The 15,878-nt window shown below is 40.2% G+C and overlaps 1 protein-coding gene across 1 annotated transcript; it reads left to right on the top strand.

Moving 5' to 3' along the window:
- The first annotated feature begins 912 nt into the window (after positions 1-912).
- On the top strand, positions 913-1,668 carry PRR16 (proline rich 16). Its single transcript, XM_009634630.2, has one exon. It carries the CDS (start codon positions 961-963, stop codon positions 1,666-1,668), a length of 708 nt encoding a protein of 235 aa, XP_009632925.2. The 5' UTR covers positions 913-960.
- The last annotated feature ends 14,210 nt before the right edge of the window (positions 1,669-15,878 follow it).

Below are 15,878 nucleotides of genomic sequence, written 5' to 3'. Positions count from 1 at the left end.
CATTCAACTAGGTACTGAGTGAAATGCTGTTTTCAGGAAGGGCTTTTAATTGTTGCATGACAAATTTTCTCTACCTAGTAAAGGTGCAATCAGTTGTATGTCGTATTAAAAATTGAGTAGAAAAAGGAGTCTGGAAGACTAGAAGAGATCTAACATTGTAGAAACTACAAACAGAAATGTGGGAGGTAGGGAAAATCTTGAAATAAAGTGCATGAGTTAATAAATGCTTGTAACTTTGGAAACCAAGCTACTTTTCCTCTTTTCTTGCAGCAAATGCTATTTCAGGATTGCTTCAGAGGATCTCAGATCTTAAGGAAAATATTCACAAAGGGAGATAATGCAGTCTAATACAAGAGGGAAGTTGCTTCTTAGTACCTTATTTATGTTAAATAATTGTCAGAAAAGTGTACCAAAGTGTATGATTGTAGGTGTACATTATCACCTATCCAGAGATGCATATTTAAATCTGGACTGTGTGAAAGGTCAGAGCTAAAAGATACTCTGCAGAAGATTTGGATTCATAAGCTGTCATGTAGAAGCTAAATAATTCAGTCTCCTCCTGAACTGGAAGGCAAAGCATAATATTGGAGGATTATAGTTCACTTACTTACAATGATATTGCCAAGTAAACCCTAGAGGGAAAGAAATGGAATGTCATTCCAGAGTTTTTCAAGTTATATTTCTTTTGTATTCAGGTGATGAGCTGGGAAACTAGCCATCCCTATTATCATTATTATTATTATTTTATTACTATTATTATTAAGTTTGCAAGAAAAAAGAAATAATGGTAAAAAAAAAATTAGATACTTCAGTTCTGAGGACAAAACTGATAGTGGAGAGCACTTTTGTTTTTCTATGCCTTCACTGGGGCAAGCTTTTCTCACCATTTTCACTCTGGCTGTTGCGCAGGTGGTTGACCAGATTGACACACTGACATCCGACTTGCAGCTGGAGGATGAGATGACAGACAGTTCCAAAACAGATACGCTCAACAGCAGCTCCAGCAGCACAACAGCTTCCAGCTTGGAGAAAGTCAAGGTGCGGGGCAGCGCACCACTCATCAAGCCTCCTGCACACCCCTCTGCTATCCTGACCGTTCTGCGGAAGCCGAATCCGCCCCCGCCTCCACCGCGACTGACTCCCATCAAATGCGACGAGCCTCCAAGGCTGCCTCCTTCAGCCAACCCCGTCAAGACTAATGGCACTCTGCTGCGAAACGGGGGCTTGCCAGTCGGGCCCAACCGCATCCCAAATGGAGATATATGCTGTATACCGAACAGTAATTTGGAGAAAGTTTCAATGCAGCCTCTGATGCACAGACCTGAGAAGGAGCGGTGTCCTCAGCCGGGAGCAAGGGAACGGGTACGATTTAGTGAAAAAGTGCAGTACCACGGCTATTGCCCCGACTGTGATGTTCGGTATAACATTAAAAACAGGGAGGTGCACTTGCACAGTGAGCCTGCCCGTGTTGTGGGAAAGCTGCCACACCAGTGCCCTCCTCTGCCACCTCCGCCACCTCCACTGCCTCCATTTCCTCTGGAAAATGGAGGGTTGGGGATAAGTCCCAGTAATAGCTTTCCTCCTCCAAGACCTGCGACTGTGCCTCCACAAGCCACACCAAAACCCCAGAAGACCATCCTGAGGAAGTCAACCACTACAACAGTGTGATGTATGCCACTTGAAACAACTCTTTCTTTTTTCCTATATGTAAACATAAATAGGTAATGAGCACTTTCTACTTGAGCAATAAAAAGACCCAATGTATTACTCCCTGTGTCCAGTGAAGTGGCATAAAAATCACATGGTAAGTACAAAGAGGAATGCTTGCTGATATTACTTGTACTCACAGAAAATATCGTTGTGGCAAAGGATGCTGAAAAAATATTCATGCTTTAGCTCATAGGTTGTAAACATCTATTGCAGTTTCATATCTGTAGCATGGTTTAAAAGACAGTGAAAAGAAAGTCCAGTTTGAAAATATGGAATGCTGATTATGATAGATTTTGGTCTATCTGACATAAGGGAATAACCATTGCTCCTGCGTTTTGGGAAACTTCCTGTTCCTAGCTTTGTACCTTTTAAAATGTCATTTGATGAAGCAAAGTGGAATACCAGATAACAAGAGTTTGAATGAATTCTAGCAAGTGCGTTTTTCTCTGCCTGACTGCTTGAGTGAAGGCATTGTGCGTGGAGCAGTGCAATAGGAGGTAATCATCGGACTTTCAGACAGCTTGATCTTTGGTGGGGAAGTAAAGAAATAATTGAATGGCATGTTGACGTGGCTTTGGAAAACTGAATTCTCACTTGCTCAGTGTGCCACAGCCAAGCTGAAGTTCAGCTTCCAGGTGAGCAGAGATCATCCTGTTCAGTTCCCCTCTATTTCCACTGCTCCATCTGCAAAATAGTAATATTTTATCTCATGTGCGATGGCGATAGATTAAAACAACAAAGCACAGTCCTGCATTTTTCACAAAGCTTTTGTCTGGTGCAAATCTCTTTTTGAAGGGAAAGAAAATGTTGCCTAAGGCCTTCAGGGACATTCACTTAATTCATGTAAAGAGCTTTGAAGTTGAAAAGCTCAGTTCAATTACGAAGCATTAACATGCAAAACAAGATATTTTACATGTTATCACATTTTGATGGTAAACCCAATTAATATTCTTACTGGTTGAAAAAAAGCCCTCAGTGGTTTTAATTATTTTATGAAAGAACATTCTTTTATTCTCAGAAAGAGAATTGTTGGGACCTAGAGTTAAAAAACATCTGATCAGTAAAGAAAATGTGATAATATATCTGTTATTTACAAAAGTTGTGCCAAATTAATCTTAAATGGACCAACAGCAGATGCTATATAAAAGTAGGGGGTTTTTTTTCAGCTGGAATGTAAAACATACTCTGTCAAAACAGACAAAACTATACAAAACTGATTTTTAATGTAAATTTCCATTTGCATGTAGTAATAGGTATTAAAGTGAAAACCAATCCTCAAGCGGTTTCCCTGTATACACATTATAGTATATTTAGTATTTAAACTGAAATAATAAGAAAAAATCATAACAAAAATTGTAACAGATAACTACCCTTTGACAACCTTTGCAGTAGACAAAGATTGTATTTTGTGCAAATACACATTTAGGGTCTGAAGCTTCATGTTGTATTCTCTGCATAAAAGTAGCAAAACGAGGAAATCATCTTAAATGTTTAATCATGCTTTCCGCAAATGCTCCCCATGTGCTTTTCATGCTGCACTTTACATTTTGTATTGTTTGACTATACTTAATCTCATGAAAGCTGCTGCCAAGTGAAGTCCTAGCGCTTGCAGCAGGAGGCAGAAACTCATTCTGCATGTGTGCAAGCTCTTTGCTGTGCAAATGAAGTCTCTGTCAGGTGGATTCTGCTCATGCCCTGGGACTCCACAGCACCTCCCTTGCTCACACACTGAAAATTACATTTAAAATCACTGGAATAATATATCTACCTTGCATATCTACAGGTTTTTCTTTTAAAAAGAAAACTTTTGCTGTCTGTTTGACTTTATCACTACTATGGAGATCATATACCAACTGTTATAATCTAGTTTAGTATTTTTTTCCTTCTTAAAATAGCTACTGTGTACAAAAATTTACAGGATAATGCAAATCAAACATTGCATATTTTATATAAAATATTTGTTTCATCTTAAATTAGGGAAAATAACACTGAATAATTTTAAAGGGAAGCGTCTGCTGTACCTGTCTTATATCACTTGGCTCAATTTTTCTAGTATAAACTAATCTCTGGTAGCAGAGCACAATATTTCTCCTCTGGATTCTGTCCCTGGGCTTGTCAGAGTCTCATGAATATGTTAGTGCCTCCAAATTAGATGCCCTACTCTATGGATGTTGCATGTGTATGGATACACATGTAAGTTTCCATCTTGATGCAGTGTTAAGTTTACAGTTCTCAGCTCTGGCAAATTTAAGTGACGCCTGACTTTCAGCGTTTCATGTTGAGTTTTGGTATGCAACGTCTTCCGTCTCCCGTTTTGTCCTCTCGCACTTTGTCCTCCTTCAAAGGCACTTCCTTGACTTTTTCCCCATGACTCCTGAGTACCCTTTCACAAACTACTGCTCTTCTTTGTGCATTTTTGGGGGTGGGAAAGTGCTGTGTTATAAAAGCAAAAGGTGCAGCTTTTCAAATGCAGTGGTGCTTTTGGCCAGAAGTGCAGTTTCCAAATGAGAGGGAAATGCATTTTTTTTTTGTGTGTGCGAAATTTGCTAACCCAGGCTTACTTTAATGCACCGAAGTGTTCCAAGGTCTCTTGTTAAATCACGCTGTGAATGTTGAAACAATTCCTCTGTTTTAATGAGAACATCTCTGCCCTGTGTCCTATTGTAAGGTATTTTTATCAGTGTAACAGTTTCACATTATTAACATGACAGAATAAAATTCAGGTTAAAACAGATAAACTTGCAAAGCATGTGAAACAATGAACTTTAAGCTTTGCAGCACTGTCTGGAAACTTCTAATAAAAATGGCATAAGAAATAATGCAATGCTATATTCAGCCAGCAGTGGTTTTTACATTTATACTAGGAATGTAATCTCTGTGAAGCATTTTTTAACACCTATAACATGGGATGTTTCACACCTTACTGAGGAAAACACAATAAACTAACCAGAGCTGGACAGGAATTGTCTGCCTTTGAAATGGAAGTGTAATATCTTTGATATTATACCTAGTGTATTGCAAAGATGTTAGTAGCTGAAAAACTGAAAGGTTAGTAACAATACTCAGAGCTTTAATTCAACATCTGCCGTCTTTTCAGACTGCTGCTCAGTTTTGATTCCCCAAAGGTATTTTAAAGTCTGAATTGTGCAGATCTAGATTTCTCAAATGAAAATAGAAGGAGAAGGTGTTTTCTATTGATTTAATGAAGGGGATGTCCTTAGGAAAATGGAAATAAGCAATGAAAATTTGTTTAATTTGTGATAATGGCATTGATTAATGCTAGCATATGGATGCTTTGTAAGAAAGGAACACTAGGAGAATAATATCCAATAACAATCCTTTTTAAGGACATAAGGTAAGAATCTTCAGAAAGTTTGTTTCAAAAATCTTATCATCCAGTAAAACTTTTCCTTCTCTCTTGTCTTCTGGAATTGTTACACCTTTCATCACATCATCCGTTTTTCATAAGAACAAGAAAAGATTTCAAATCTTCATCCTCTTTTTTTATTATTAAATGAGTATTTCATTTAAAATGTTACATGAGGTAAGTGAAGTAGCACGCAGCTTTTATTAACTTTCTTCATATAACTTGATTATTGGTTTTGAAGCAGACAGAGTGCAGTGTGAATTCATTAATTACCAGAGGGAGTTGTATATGCCCCCCGGACCTGCTCAGATCTCTGTTTCCATGTCCTAATTATGGCTTTTCTTTCAGTGATACCATGAACAGTAATTTTACATGTGGAGATAAAACCATGCTATGGTTGCTGTATCACTCATCTGATTTACTCTTAAAGTACGCATAAGTATAGGGCACATAATTTTACAGAGGCAGCATTTCTCATTCCTGGTTTGTATATATGCTGTGGTCCATGCTTTTTCAGAGGGGTGTGTATGTGTAGAAGAAAAATATTTAGTCACTGTTCAAACTAGTAATAATAATGAAAGCATTAAGCTAGGCTTAGAGCTGCAATAAGGTTTTGTAAGTGAGCTATGCGCAAAGGCATGTGGTAGAACAAATGTCTATGGTAAACTGTGGTAAGCACAATGTTTAGAATATTTTAATCTGAAAAATACTTGGCACCTATTTAATAACCACATTGTATTTTGTAGGGCAATGTGTGATACATAGCACACAATAGTTACACGCTGCAGCCAAGCATTTCTGAATCTATTAGCTCAGACCATGCAGTTCATAACTGAAGCAGCAGCAACAGGGCTGGTGTTACTGGCTCAGCACGCTGCAGCGCAGTGCATACAAACCCCAGTTGAGCCTCACCTTTGGTACCAGGTACATGGTTAAATGGGAAAAACTAACAGGGATTTTATCTCACTGGTCTGGTTTATGGTGTAGAAGAGCCCAAGAGAGCAAGTTTCTCCCTCAGCCCTAATTTTCACAAGGTATCTGTAGTAGTCCATCTCCGGATAGCTCTGGAGAGCACATTGACTTTCATTACTGATCTTAAGTGATTTGACATCTGGCCACCTCGTGTTGGTTAAAGAGCTCCCTTGTTAGCTGAGACTGGAGCTGCTGGGATAAGTGGACTTGACCAAGAATCCTGCTGCAGGAAAGTAGCCTTTGCTCTTGTCAACCTGTGCAAGTCTGCTACTGTTCTCTATTGTTTCACATTTGTTCATGTATGGCAAAGCCCCCATGTTAATATGTGGGTGGACAGTTTTGTTAAGCAATTGCACCATGCACTGCATCTATCACCTGGGTTTCATTATTTCAGTGGTGTAAGCAGGTAGGACCATGGCCGTTTTTAGGTTGCTCAGTCTTCTGAGATGCTGAATTTTTGGAAATTTTGAGGCAGAGCTTTCTTATTGTTGAGATAACCAATCTCCTATCAGGTTATAAAAATAAGGTGAATCTCTCATGCAGGTTTGACGTAGAGGATCTAGAACATTTCATATTTTGCAAGACTGTTTTTGTTATTGCAGGACTATGTATCTTTTGTGGTGTGAAAATGTTTTTTATAGATAAATGAGAAAAAAGTGAGGTCTGATCCAATAAAGAAGTAGAATATAAATTGCACCTGACAGCCAGCCAACAGCAGTGCTTCGAAGACCAGGACCATTCTGCTGCCTTGCTTGGGGAAGATAAAGAGCAGAGCTCCAGAAATTGCTGTATCTTCTCCTCAGAAGAAGAGGTTTTTTTCTTTTATCCTGAAATATTTGATGTATATGCTAAGACTCTTTAAGGAACTAAGCACAGTCTGCTTCAATGTTGTAAATTATGTTCACAATAAGAAATTACGTTTTTGTAGGAGTTTTCTGGTCTCAGATCTGTACCTTTATGTTGTTTGCCTGACCTTTGCCTGACTTTTTTTGCAATCTTGCAAGCAATAGTGGAAAAAAAATAATTTACATAAAAAGGGAAAAGTAATATGTAAATGATGAAAAAAAAAGGAACTTCGAACAAGTATGTTTAAATATATTCTTCAGCAGTGATTGCGTGATGATGGCTACATCTATCTCAGTTTGTTTTTCTTTAAGTTGGGTTATTATCATTACTTTAAACTTAATCTTGAATGACTTTAAGCATAAGAGAGCAAGAAAAAAGTCAGACAGTGGCAGAATTTTTGACAGAAGTGTTTATTTCCTTTCCAGTTCAATGTTGACATTACTAAGTAAAAGTCAGTAATGCATGTCAGTCCCCTTCCTGGATAAATTACCTTGTGAAGACCAGAACATGATGATAATATATTTTGTATGATGATAATATATTTTGTATAAATCTCTAATGCCTACAGAATATTTTGTTTTTCATTTTTTGCAAATATGGCGATGATTGTGTACTGGGGCTACAAATTACATTATCTTCTGTCACCAAGGAATAACTAACATACTATAATTTTAATGGATTACTGTTTTCCTTCAGTTTCACAATTTCAATATGATTACATGGTTCAACTTTATAATGCTAATTTGGGGCTTCAGACCCATGCGAGACAAAACATAGTGTTTAGCAGTCATGAAGATGAACTACAGCCAACACTAGTGGAAGCTGACTTTTGAAACAAAGCCAGTGTATTTTCCTCACACCCACTGAAAAAGGATTGGTTGCAGAATCTTTCTGGTACTACTTAAAAAACTGTTTGTATGTCTGTATGTTCCTGTTTCTTCCTTGTTTATAAAAAACATTGCACAGTGACATCTACTTTGGTAAATGTTAGACTTGCAAATATTTGATATTAGGAAATACTGATTCATTTAAGATAATACAAAGCAGAAGAAAAACCTCACTGATTCTCACAGTATCATGTATTTACTCTTATGAGAAAACTATATAGCAGTTATTTCTCAATAGTGTATAACAAGACCCATATGAAGAAAGGCACTTGTGCTACTAGGTAGCAATTGTTACAGATGAAAATGCATTCCTTTAGCACTGGGCAGCAATACATCTCTATATTGATAAAATGTACAAAGGAAATGGACTGGAGACAACTTCTAAGTTTATCCATATCTCTGTGGACTAGCTTCCTCATACTACGTTGTTAAACCAGTCTGGCTGAATCAGTACCAAAAAAATGAACAGATAAAGTGATTTTTGTTTTGCTTGCTTTCCTTCTTTTATTTTGGGTTATAAGGCAGTATGAGCCTTTCTGTATCTGTAAGAAACAGAGGCTTACTTTTTAAAATTTATTTAAGGCATGGGACATGCATATGCTTGTGAAATGAGTCTAGCACAGTGGTAGCAGTGGGTATAGCACAGGCAGAATCAGAGATAATCAAGCTAGGCTATTCTGTCCATGCTGGAAACAGCAAAATTCACCTGTATTTGAAAGCTGCCTCCATTTTAATCAGAAGCTTTAAAGTACAGAGGTTTTCAAGAATGTTCCTAAGTAAATCTGCTGATACCTTAACTTGTACTACATTGCCTAGACAGGAAAGTATTTTAAATGCTTCTGTCTTTTCAGCTCACTGACTAAATAAAGGAATGAAAGTCACTTTTTCTGTTTAGGATGTAACTGAAAAATAAGGGTGATATTTTCATTAAAAGTAAGTGTGGTAGGATTGAGGATAGAGAAATAAAACAGAAAGCTGAGTGGTGTTCAATAGGACTTTTACAATTAGCAGTCAAAAGGGGGCTGTTATTAGCTGTCAAGTGAATGTAGAACCCATTAATGAATGCATAGAAAACATGAGATTTAATAATACATAGTAAATAAAGAAAAATGTAGTTAAGTGCTTTAAATCCTTTCCTGTGGGAGAGAAAAATTATAAATTTAAAAAGGAGATTCTAATGAGTTAGTAAGACTAATATCTCTGGGACATGTCTTTTGGATACAGCGTGAAAGAAGGTATGATGCATAGCTACACTGCCCAGGAGGAGCACTGGGAGGCAATGACAAACTTCTTCCTTGAGGGACTGTGTTCCTAGCACTGTGGCATTTCTAGACCTGATAGATATAAGGGACATTATAACTCAGTATCCCTTGCATAGCCAGACATGCCTGCAGATCAGTGTAGTAAGAAGGCAGTGCCTCAGTGCACTGTGGAAAACACAAACCACAGAATTTGCTCAGCTTGGGGTTTAATTCTACCAGAATCATATAGCATTTGGGTAATTTGAAAATTCCGCTTTTTGTACCCTTCATTATCTTCTCCTTCCCTACTCCTCCCTTTCTTTCTCCACAAATGCACAGTAGTGAAAGAATGAGATAAAGTTTGCCTCTAAGTGTGTAGCTTTATTTAATGTGGATAAATATTACTAGAATTTATTAGATGTGACAACAAAAATACATATAAAGGATATTCAGATACTTTCAGTTCACTTTTAATTGGAAACAGGCCAATTACCAACAGTCAATGCTAGGAATTTAACAGAAGAGAAAACAAGTTACCTTCCCTGCCTTAGCATGCATTGACTGATACCAGACACCCAGTTTGACTCCCCATGCTGTCACTGTGTTTACTTGTAAGCAGATGATTGAGACTAAGGTCTCTGTGGTTGTCACAAACTAAAGATGTTGTATTTCACAGACTGAACAACTCCTTGATGTGTCTGTCAAAGGTGCAAATATTCACAGCATTATGGTCAGTGCTTTTCATCCTAAATATTCAGAATAAAGATTCTGACACCATCCTTCATGTTTGAATATTGGAGGAGAGAAGAGAGTGGGCATTTTTTATCATCTCTTTGAGCAACATAGAATCATAGAATCACTTTGGTTGGAAAAGACCTTTAAGATCATCGAGTCCGACCTTTAACCTAACCCTGCCATCCCACCACTAAACCATGTCCCTAAGCACCTCATCTATCCTTCTTTTAAATACCTCCAGGGATGAGGACTCGACCACCTCCCTGGGCAGCCCATTCCAGAGCCTGACAACCCTTTTGGTGAAGAAGTTTTTCCTAATGTCTAGCCTAAACCTGCCCTGACATCAAAAGCTTTCCATCAGAAACCTATGTAGTTTCTTGTCAGAACTGACCTAGCCTTCTAGACTTTGATTTTAGCCAGAAGACTAAAAGGCTGATGTTCCCTGGGGCTCTCAACTTCCCACCAAAGTATTGGTAGCTGCTCAGGAGGCCTGTTTTTGTAGATAATACTAGTAAATCTATCAAAAGCCTGAAATGAAACACTTCTTTACTGAAACAATTTTAATGGTGTATTTGTTGCCATGATTTTTTTAATAACTCTTTATTGTTCTGAAGTGAAATAAAACTTCTGTCAAAATGCTGTAATTCCCCACTAACACAAATACTCCTAGCTTGTGTCAAGTCTTTCAGGCAGCATGTGTCATGGACAAAAAAATCTTAGAGAATGACTGCTGCAAATGTAAGAACTGTCTTGTGTATTTGTTTAGTGAAGCATAGGATTGCTTGCTACTCTTATATCAGACCTTATTTCCCTAGTGGATTTTAACAGGACATTGTGTACGAACTTGGAATTGCAATTTTCTTTTTGTATTGGAAATTAAACCCTTATTTTTTTCATCTCTTTCCAAAGACCTGTAATATTCAATGTGTGGCTAGTGCCAAGCAGTAAAATGTAGGAAAGCCAGCTTTGCATACTCCAAATGTCAAAATACATGATCAACAAATATCTCCTAAAATATATTCACTGTTAGAGCTTAAACATGCTTAGAACTTCCCTTGAATGGAAACTAGGAATCAAGTATTTAAAATATCCTAACTCTGCTATTTTAAAATTCAAGGGAGAAAGTTACTGAGTTTCTTTCATTCAGCAAGGCTTCCACTTGTCCAAGTTTTAACCTCTAAGTGTGTAATACTCCTGACAGAAATGGGTAATGACAGTCTCTGCCTCTAGAGAATTTACTAGTCTAGATTCAGAAAATATCTGACTCCGTCAAGCTAATTTTATACTAGCTGACTTAGGAGCAAGTAAGTATTATAACTGGATGGGCTGCATAGGGTGCAGTCCTTCAATAAAATAAATTTTTAGTTTAGAGGGACCTAAAAGAATAAAAGGATACCAAAGATATAAATGACACACTTCTCACATTTAGCTATGTATATAGTGATTTTAAAACTCACTTTTCATTGGTATTGAGGCGAAATCAAGTGGCCTGGAGGTCAAACAGATAAATGAATGCTGCTGAATAGGTAAAAAGTAGGAAGAAAAAGTAAAAGCAACACAAAAATATTTTACCAACTGGCGAAAATACGTATTTTATTTTAGCTTTGTGACAGTAATGTGTTAAAAATACAAAGTTTGTTGTTTTACTGCAAGATAGATGGTAGAGGTAGACGTGCATATGCAGTATTGGGGTCAGCCCTATGCAACAAGACTAGACAGAGGAGCTGAAAGTGAATGGTACATACTGACTTTTTTCCATTGGGATAGTTGTTGCTAATTTGGCTGTTGTTCTGTGATTGTTCATGGTTGATGTGCATTTACCAGGCAGCTTTCCAGCTGTACAGCCTTGGTCTGGTGCAGATGTGCAGGCCTGGTGACATTTCAGTTTATTCAGTCTGTGTTTCTGGCTGTCTGTGTCAGGTTGCCATTGACAGGTGCACCAGGTTTTACCCACTGCCCATTCTTCTCCAGGTGAAGTGGCAGGTCTTGGAAGAGCATCCCAGGCACAACCAGATCCTATCTATATGCTGTTTTCGTGTCTCAGCTTGGAGACAATGAAGCTTCTCATAGAAGGAACAAGATTTCTTAGGAGTCCATTATTAACCCTGGTCTTGCCATAGGCCTACTTCCAGTTGTGGGCAGTGATATTGGCAGAAACAGATGGACCCAGTCTATTAATGCATGGCTCTGTCGCTGGTGTCGCCGCTAGAATTTTGGCATTTTTTGATAACAGCATGGTCTACACAGCACCAGGCCTTCTGGCATTGGATGAGATTTTGAGATTTGTCTTTCTCAAAGGGAGAAGAGGGTGTTTGCTGCCAGGCTAGTGGGGCTGATTGACAGAGCTTTAAAACTAGACTTGAAAGAGGAGGGGGTAATATCAGGCTTGCCTGTGACAAGCCATGGGATGGCATGCCAAGGTTAGAGGGATGGGGTGCTAGTGAGGGCCCTCAGCCTGTTGCTCTGAGACTTGATGGGTATGCTGGAGTCTTGTAGAGATGAGCGAGTGGCTCCTGAGGTGATAAGAGCCAACAGGGAATACGGGCGAAATACCTCAAAATAATTAAGGTATGTTCCTCTAAAAAGCTGAAGTACTTGGTGGGATGAATCCCATGACTGGAGTGCAGCTATCGATAGCTATAAGCTGTTCAGAAGGGACAGGCAAGGAGGGAAGGATTAAGGGGTTGCCCTCTATGTCAAGAATTGGATAGATTGTGAAAACCTGTCTCTGAAGAATAGCCTTGAGTGGGTTGAAAGCTTATGGGTCAGATTAGAGACTGAGGCAGCAAAGGGAACCTTGTGGTTGGTGTTTGCTAGAGGCCACCCAGTCAAGGGGAGCCTATTGACAAAGCCTATTTTACTCCAACTACAGGAGTCATCACTCTCACAGGCTCTTATCCTGCTGGGGGACTTCAACCCCCCTGACATCTGCTGGAAAAGTAGCACGGCAAGCTGTAGGCAATCCAGGAGACTCCAGGAGTGCATCAAGGATAATTTAACCCATGTAATAGATAGCCCTACCAGAGTGGATGTGATACTGGACCCGTTGGTCACCAACTCCAGTGAGATAATCTGTGACATCAAGATTGGAGGCAACCTGGGCTGCACTGATCATGCACTGGTGGAGGTCACAGTCCTGAGGAATATGGATCCGGAGAAGAGTAAAGTCAGGACTCTGAATTTTAGAAAAACAAACTTCCAGCTGGTCAAGGAGTTGTCAATCAGACCCCTTGGGAAACTTCTCTCAGGGACAAAGGAGCAGAACAGAGCTGGCACATCTTTAAGGTCTCTTTCTATAAAGTGCAAGAGTTCTTAATCCCCATGTGTAAGAAATCAGGAAAGGCAGGCAAGAGGCTGGTATGACTGAGTCAAGAACTGCTGATCAAACTAAAGGGTAATTATGAAATGCACAGGCAGTGGAAGTAGGGACTGATATCCTGGGAAGAGTATAGGGAGGTTGCCCAGATGTGTAGGGACAGGGTCAGGAAGGCAAAGGTGCAGCTGGAGCTGAACTTGGCAAGGAATGCAAAGAATAATGAGAAGGGCTTCTATATGTATGTCAGCCAGAAAAGAAACGTCAAAGAAAGTGTACCCTCCCTGATGAATAAGACTGGCAAATTGGTAACAGACCATGAGAAGGCTAAGGTATTCAACATCTTTTCTGCCTCAGTCTTCACTGGCAATCTCTCTTCCCACACCTCTCAACTGGATGGACCTCACAACAGGAACTGGGGGAGGAAAGTCCCTCCCACTCTAAGAGAAGATCAGGTTTGTGACCACCTGAGGAGCCTGAGTATATGTAAGTCTATAGGAGTTGACAACATGCATCCCAGACACCTGAGGGAATTGGCTGGTGTAGTTGCCAAGCAACTCTCCATATTTGAAAAGTCATGGCAGTCAGGTGAAGTACCTGGTGACTGGAAAAGGGAAACATTGCACCCATTTTTTAAAAGAGTAGAAAGGGGCACCCTGGGAACTACCAACCCATCAGCCACACCTCTGTGCCTGGGAAGGTCATGGAGCAGTTCATCCTAGAAGCTATGCTAAAGCACATGAAGGCCAGTGAGGTGATTCAAGACAGCCAGCATGGCTTCATCAAGGGCAAGTCTTGCCTGACGAACCTAGTGGCCTTCCATGATGGAGTAACTACATCAGTGAACAAGGGACGAGCAACAAATGTCATCTGTCTGGATTTCTGTAAGGCCTTTGACACAGTCGCCCACAACATCCTTCTCTCTAAATTGGAAAGATATGGATTTGATGAATGGACTGTTTGGTGGATGAGGAATTGCTTGGATGGTTGCATCCAGAGGGTAGTGGTCAACAGCTAAATGTCTAGATGGAGATCAGTGACCGGTGGTGTCCCTCAGTGGTCCATATTGGGATGAGGACTCTTCAATATCTTTGGTAATGACATAGACAGTGGGATCGAGTGCACCCGCAGCAAGTTTGTAGACGACACCAAGCTGAATGATGCATTTGACACACTGGAAGGATGGGATGCTGTCCACAGGGACCTGGACAAACATGAGAAGTGGGCATATGTGAACCTGATGCAGCATCAGTACAGGCTGGGGGAAGAAAGGATTGAGAGCAGCCCTGCCGAGAGGGACTTGGGGATACTGGTGGATGAAAAGCTGGACATGAGCCAGCAATGTGCGCTGGCAGCCCAGAATGCCAGCTGTATCCTGGGCTGCTTCAAAAGAAGCATGGCCAGCAGGTCGAGGGAGGTGATTCTGCCCCTGTACTCTGCTCTGGTGAGACCCCACCTGGAGTACTGTGTCCAGTTCTGGAGTTCTCAGTTCGGGAAAAATGTGGACCTGTTGGAGTGGGTCCAGAGGAGGGCCATGAAAACGATAAGCAGGATGGAACACCTCTCCTATGAGGCCAGGCTGAGAGAATTGGGGTTGTTCATCCTGGAGAAGAGAAGGCTTTGTGGAGACCTTATTGTGGCCTTTCAATATCTAGTGGGGGCTTATAAGAAAGATGGGGACAGCGGGGCCTGTAGTGATGGGATGTGGGGCAATGGTTTTAAACTAAAGGAAGGTAGATTTAGATTGGATATAAGGAAGAAATATTTTACGGTGAGGGTGTTGAAACACTAGGACAGGTTGCCCGGACAGGTTGCCCAGACAAGTGGTAGATGTCCCATCCCTGGAAACTTTCAAGGTCAGGTTGATTGGGTCTCTGAGCAACCTGATCTAGTTGAAGATGTCCCTGCTCATTACAGGGGGGATTGAATCAGATGACCTTTAAGGGTTTCTTCCAACCCAAGCTATTCTATGATTCTATGATCCTGTGCCCTTGGCCTATGCATGTCCCTAAGGATGGACTGTATAATTCTTACACTTCAGAAAGCAGTGACTTGATTAGATGCTGCTAAAAGTATTTAGTCACATCAGCACTTTTACTTGATGCGTGATGACAGAAGTTAAACTGTGATAAAGACCTTTGAAAGACTAGTAGCCTGCAGGGAAGATCAGTTTGGTGCAGAGGACTGAAGAAGCGGGCTTCTGGGGTCATAGCATAAGTGTTGCCCTGGCTCATGTCCCTGAACAGGTGTGAATGGTTCCTCTTCAGGGTCTTTTAGATGTACACCCAAGGGTATGTTGGTGCCATCATGCCACCATGAGCCATGGTATACCCACAGTGATCACGGAATCACAGGATCACGGAATCACAGAATCACAGAATGACGGGGGTTGGAGTGGGCCTCCGGAGATCGTCTAGTCCAACCCCCCTGCTAAAGCAGGTGCGCCCAGAGCAGGTTGCACAGGACATCGTCCTGGCAGGTTTTGAATATCTCCAGAGAAGGAGACTCCACAACCCCTCTGGGTAGCCTGTATCGTAGTTGGTCGTCTAACTCTTGGTTAGCTCAGCATATACTTCTTCCAGTGAGTGAACATCTCCAGTCTTTTACCATCCTTACTTGTTCAGTGCACATCTTTCTATGAAAAAGTTACTAATAAATTACAGCCATCACAATAACAGAGTTAATAGGTTAAAATAAGGATAGGAATGTTTTCGCTATCATACAAAAACCTCTGTAGTCTTTGGAGCAAATATATGTAGTATTAGGAAAATTAGGAAAAAGTTCTTCACTGAGAGGGTGGTGGATCA

Source organism: Egretta garzetta, unplaced genomic scaffold, assembly GCF_000687185.1.
Source record: "Egretta garzetta isolate BGI_Z169 unplaced genomic scaffold, ASM68718v1 scaffold272, whole genome shotgun sequence".
In the NCBI taxonomy this organism is placed as follows: Eukaryota; Metazoa; Chordata; class Aves; order Pelecaniformes; family Ardeidae; genus Egretta; species Egretta garzetta.
Note: the sequence above shows the minus strand (reverse complement) of the source record. Positions and strands in the feature narration are given on the sequence as shown.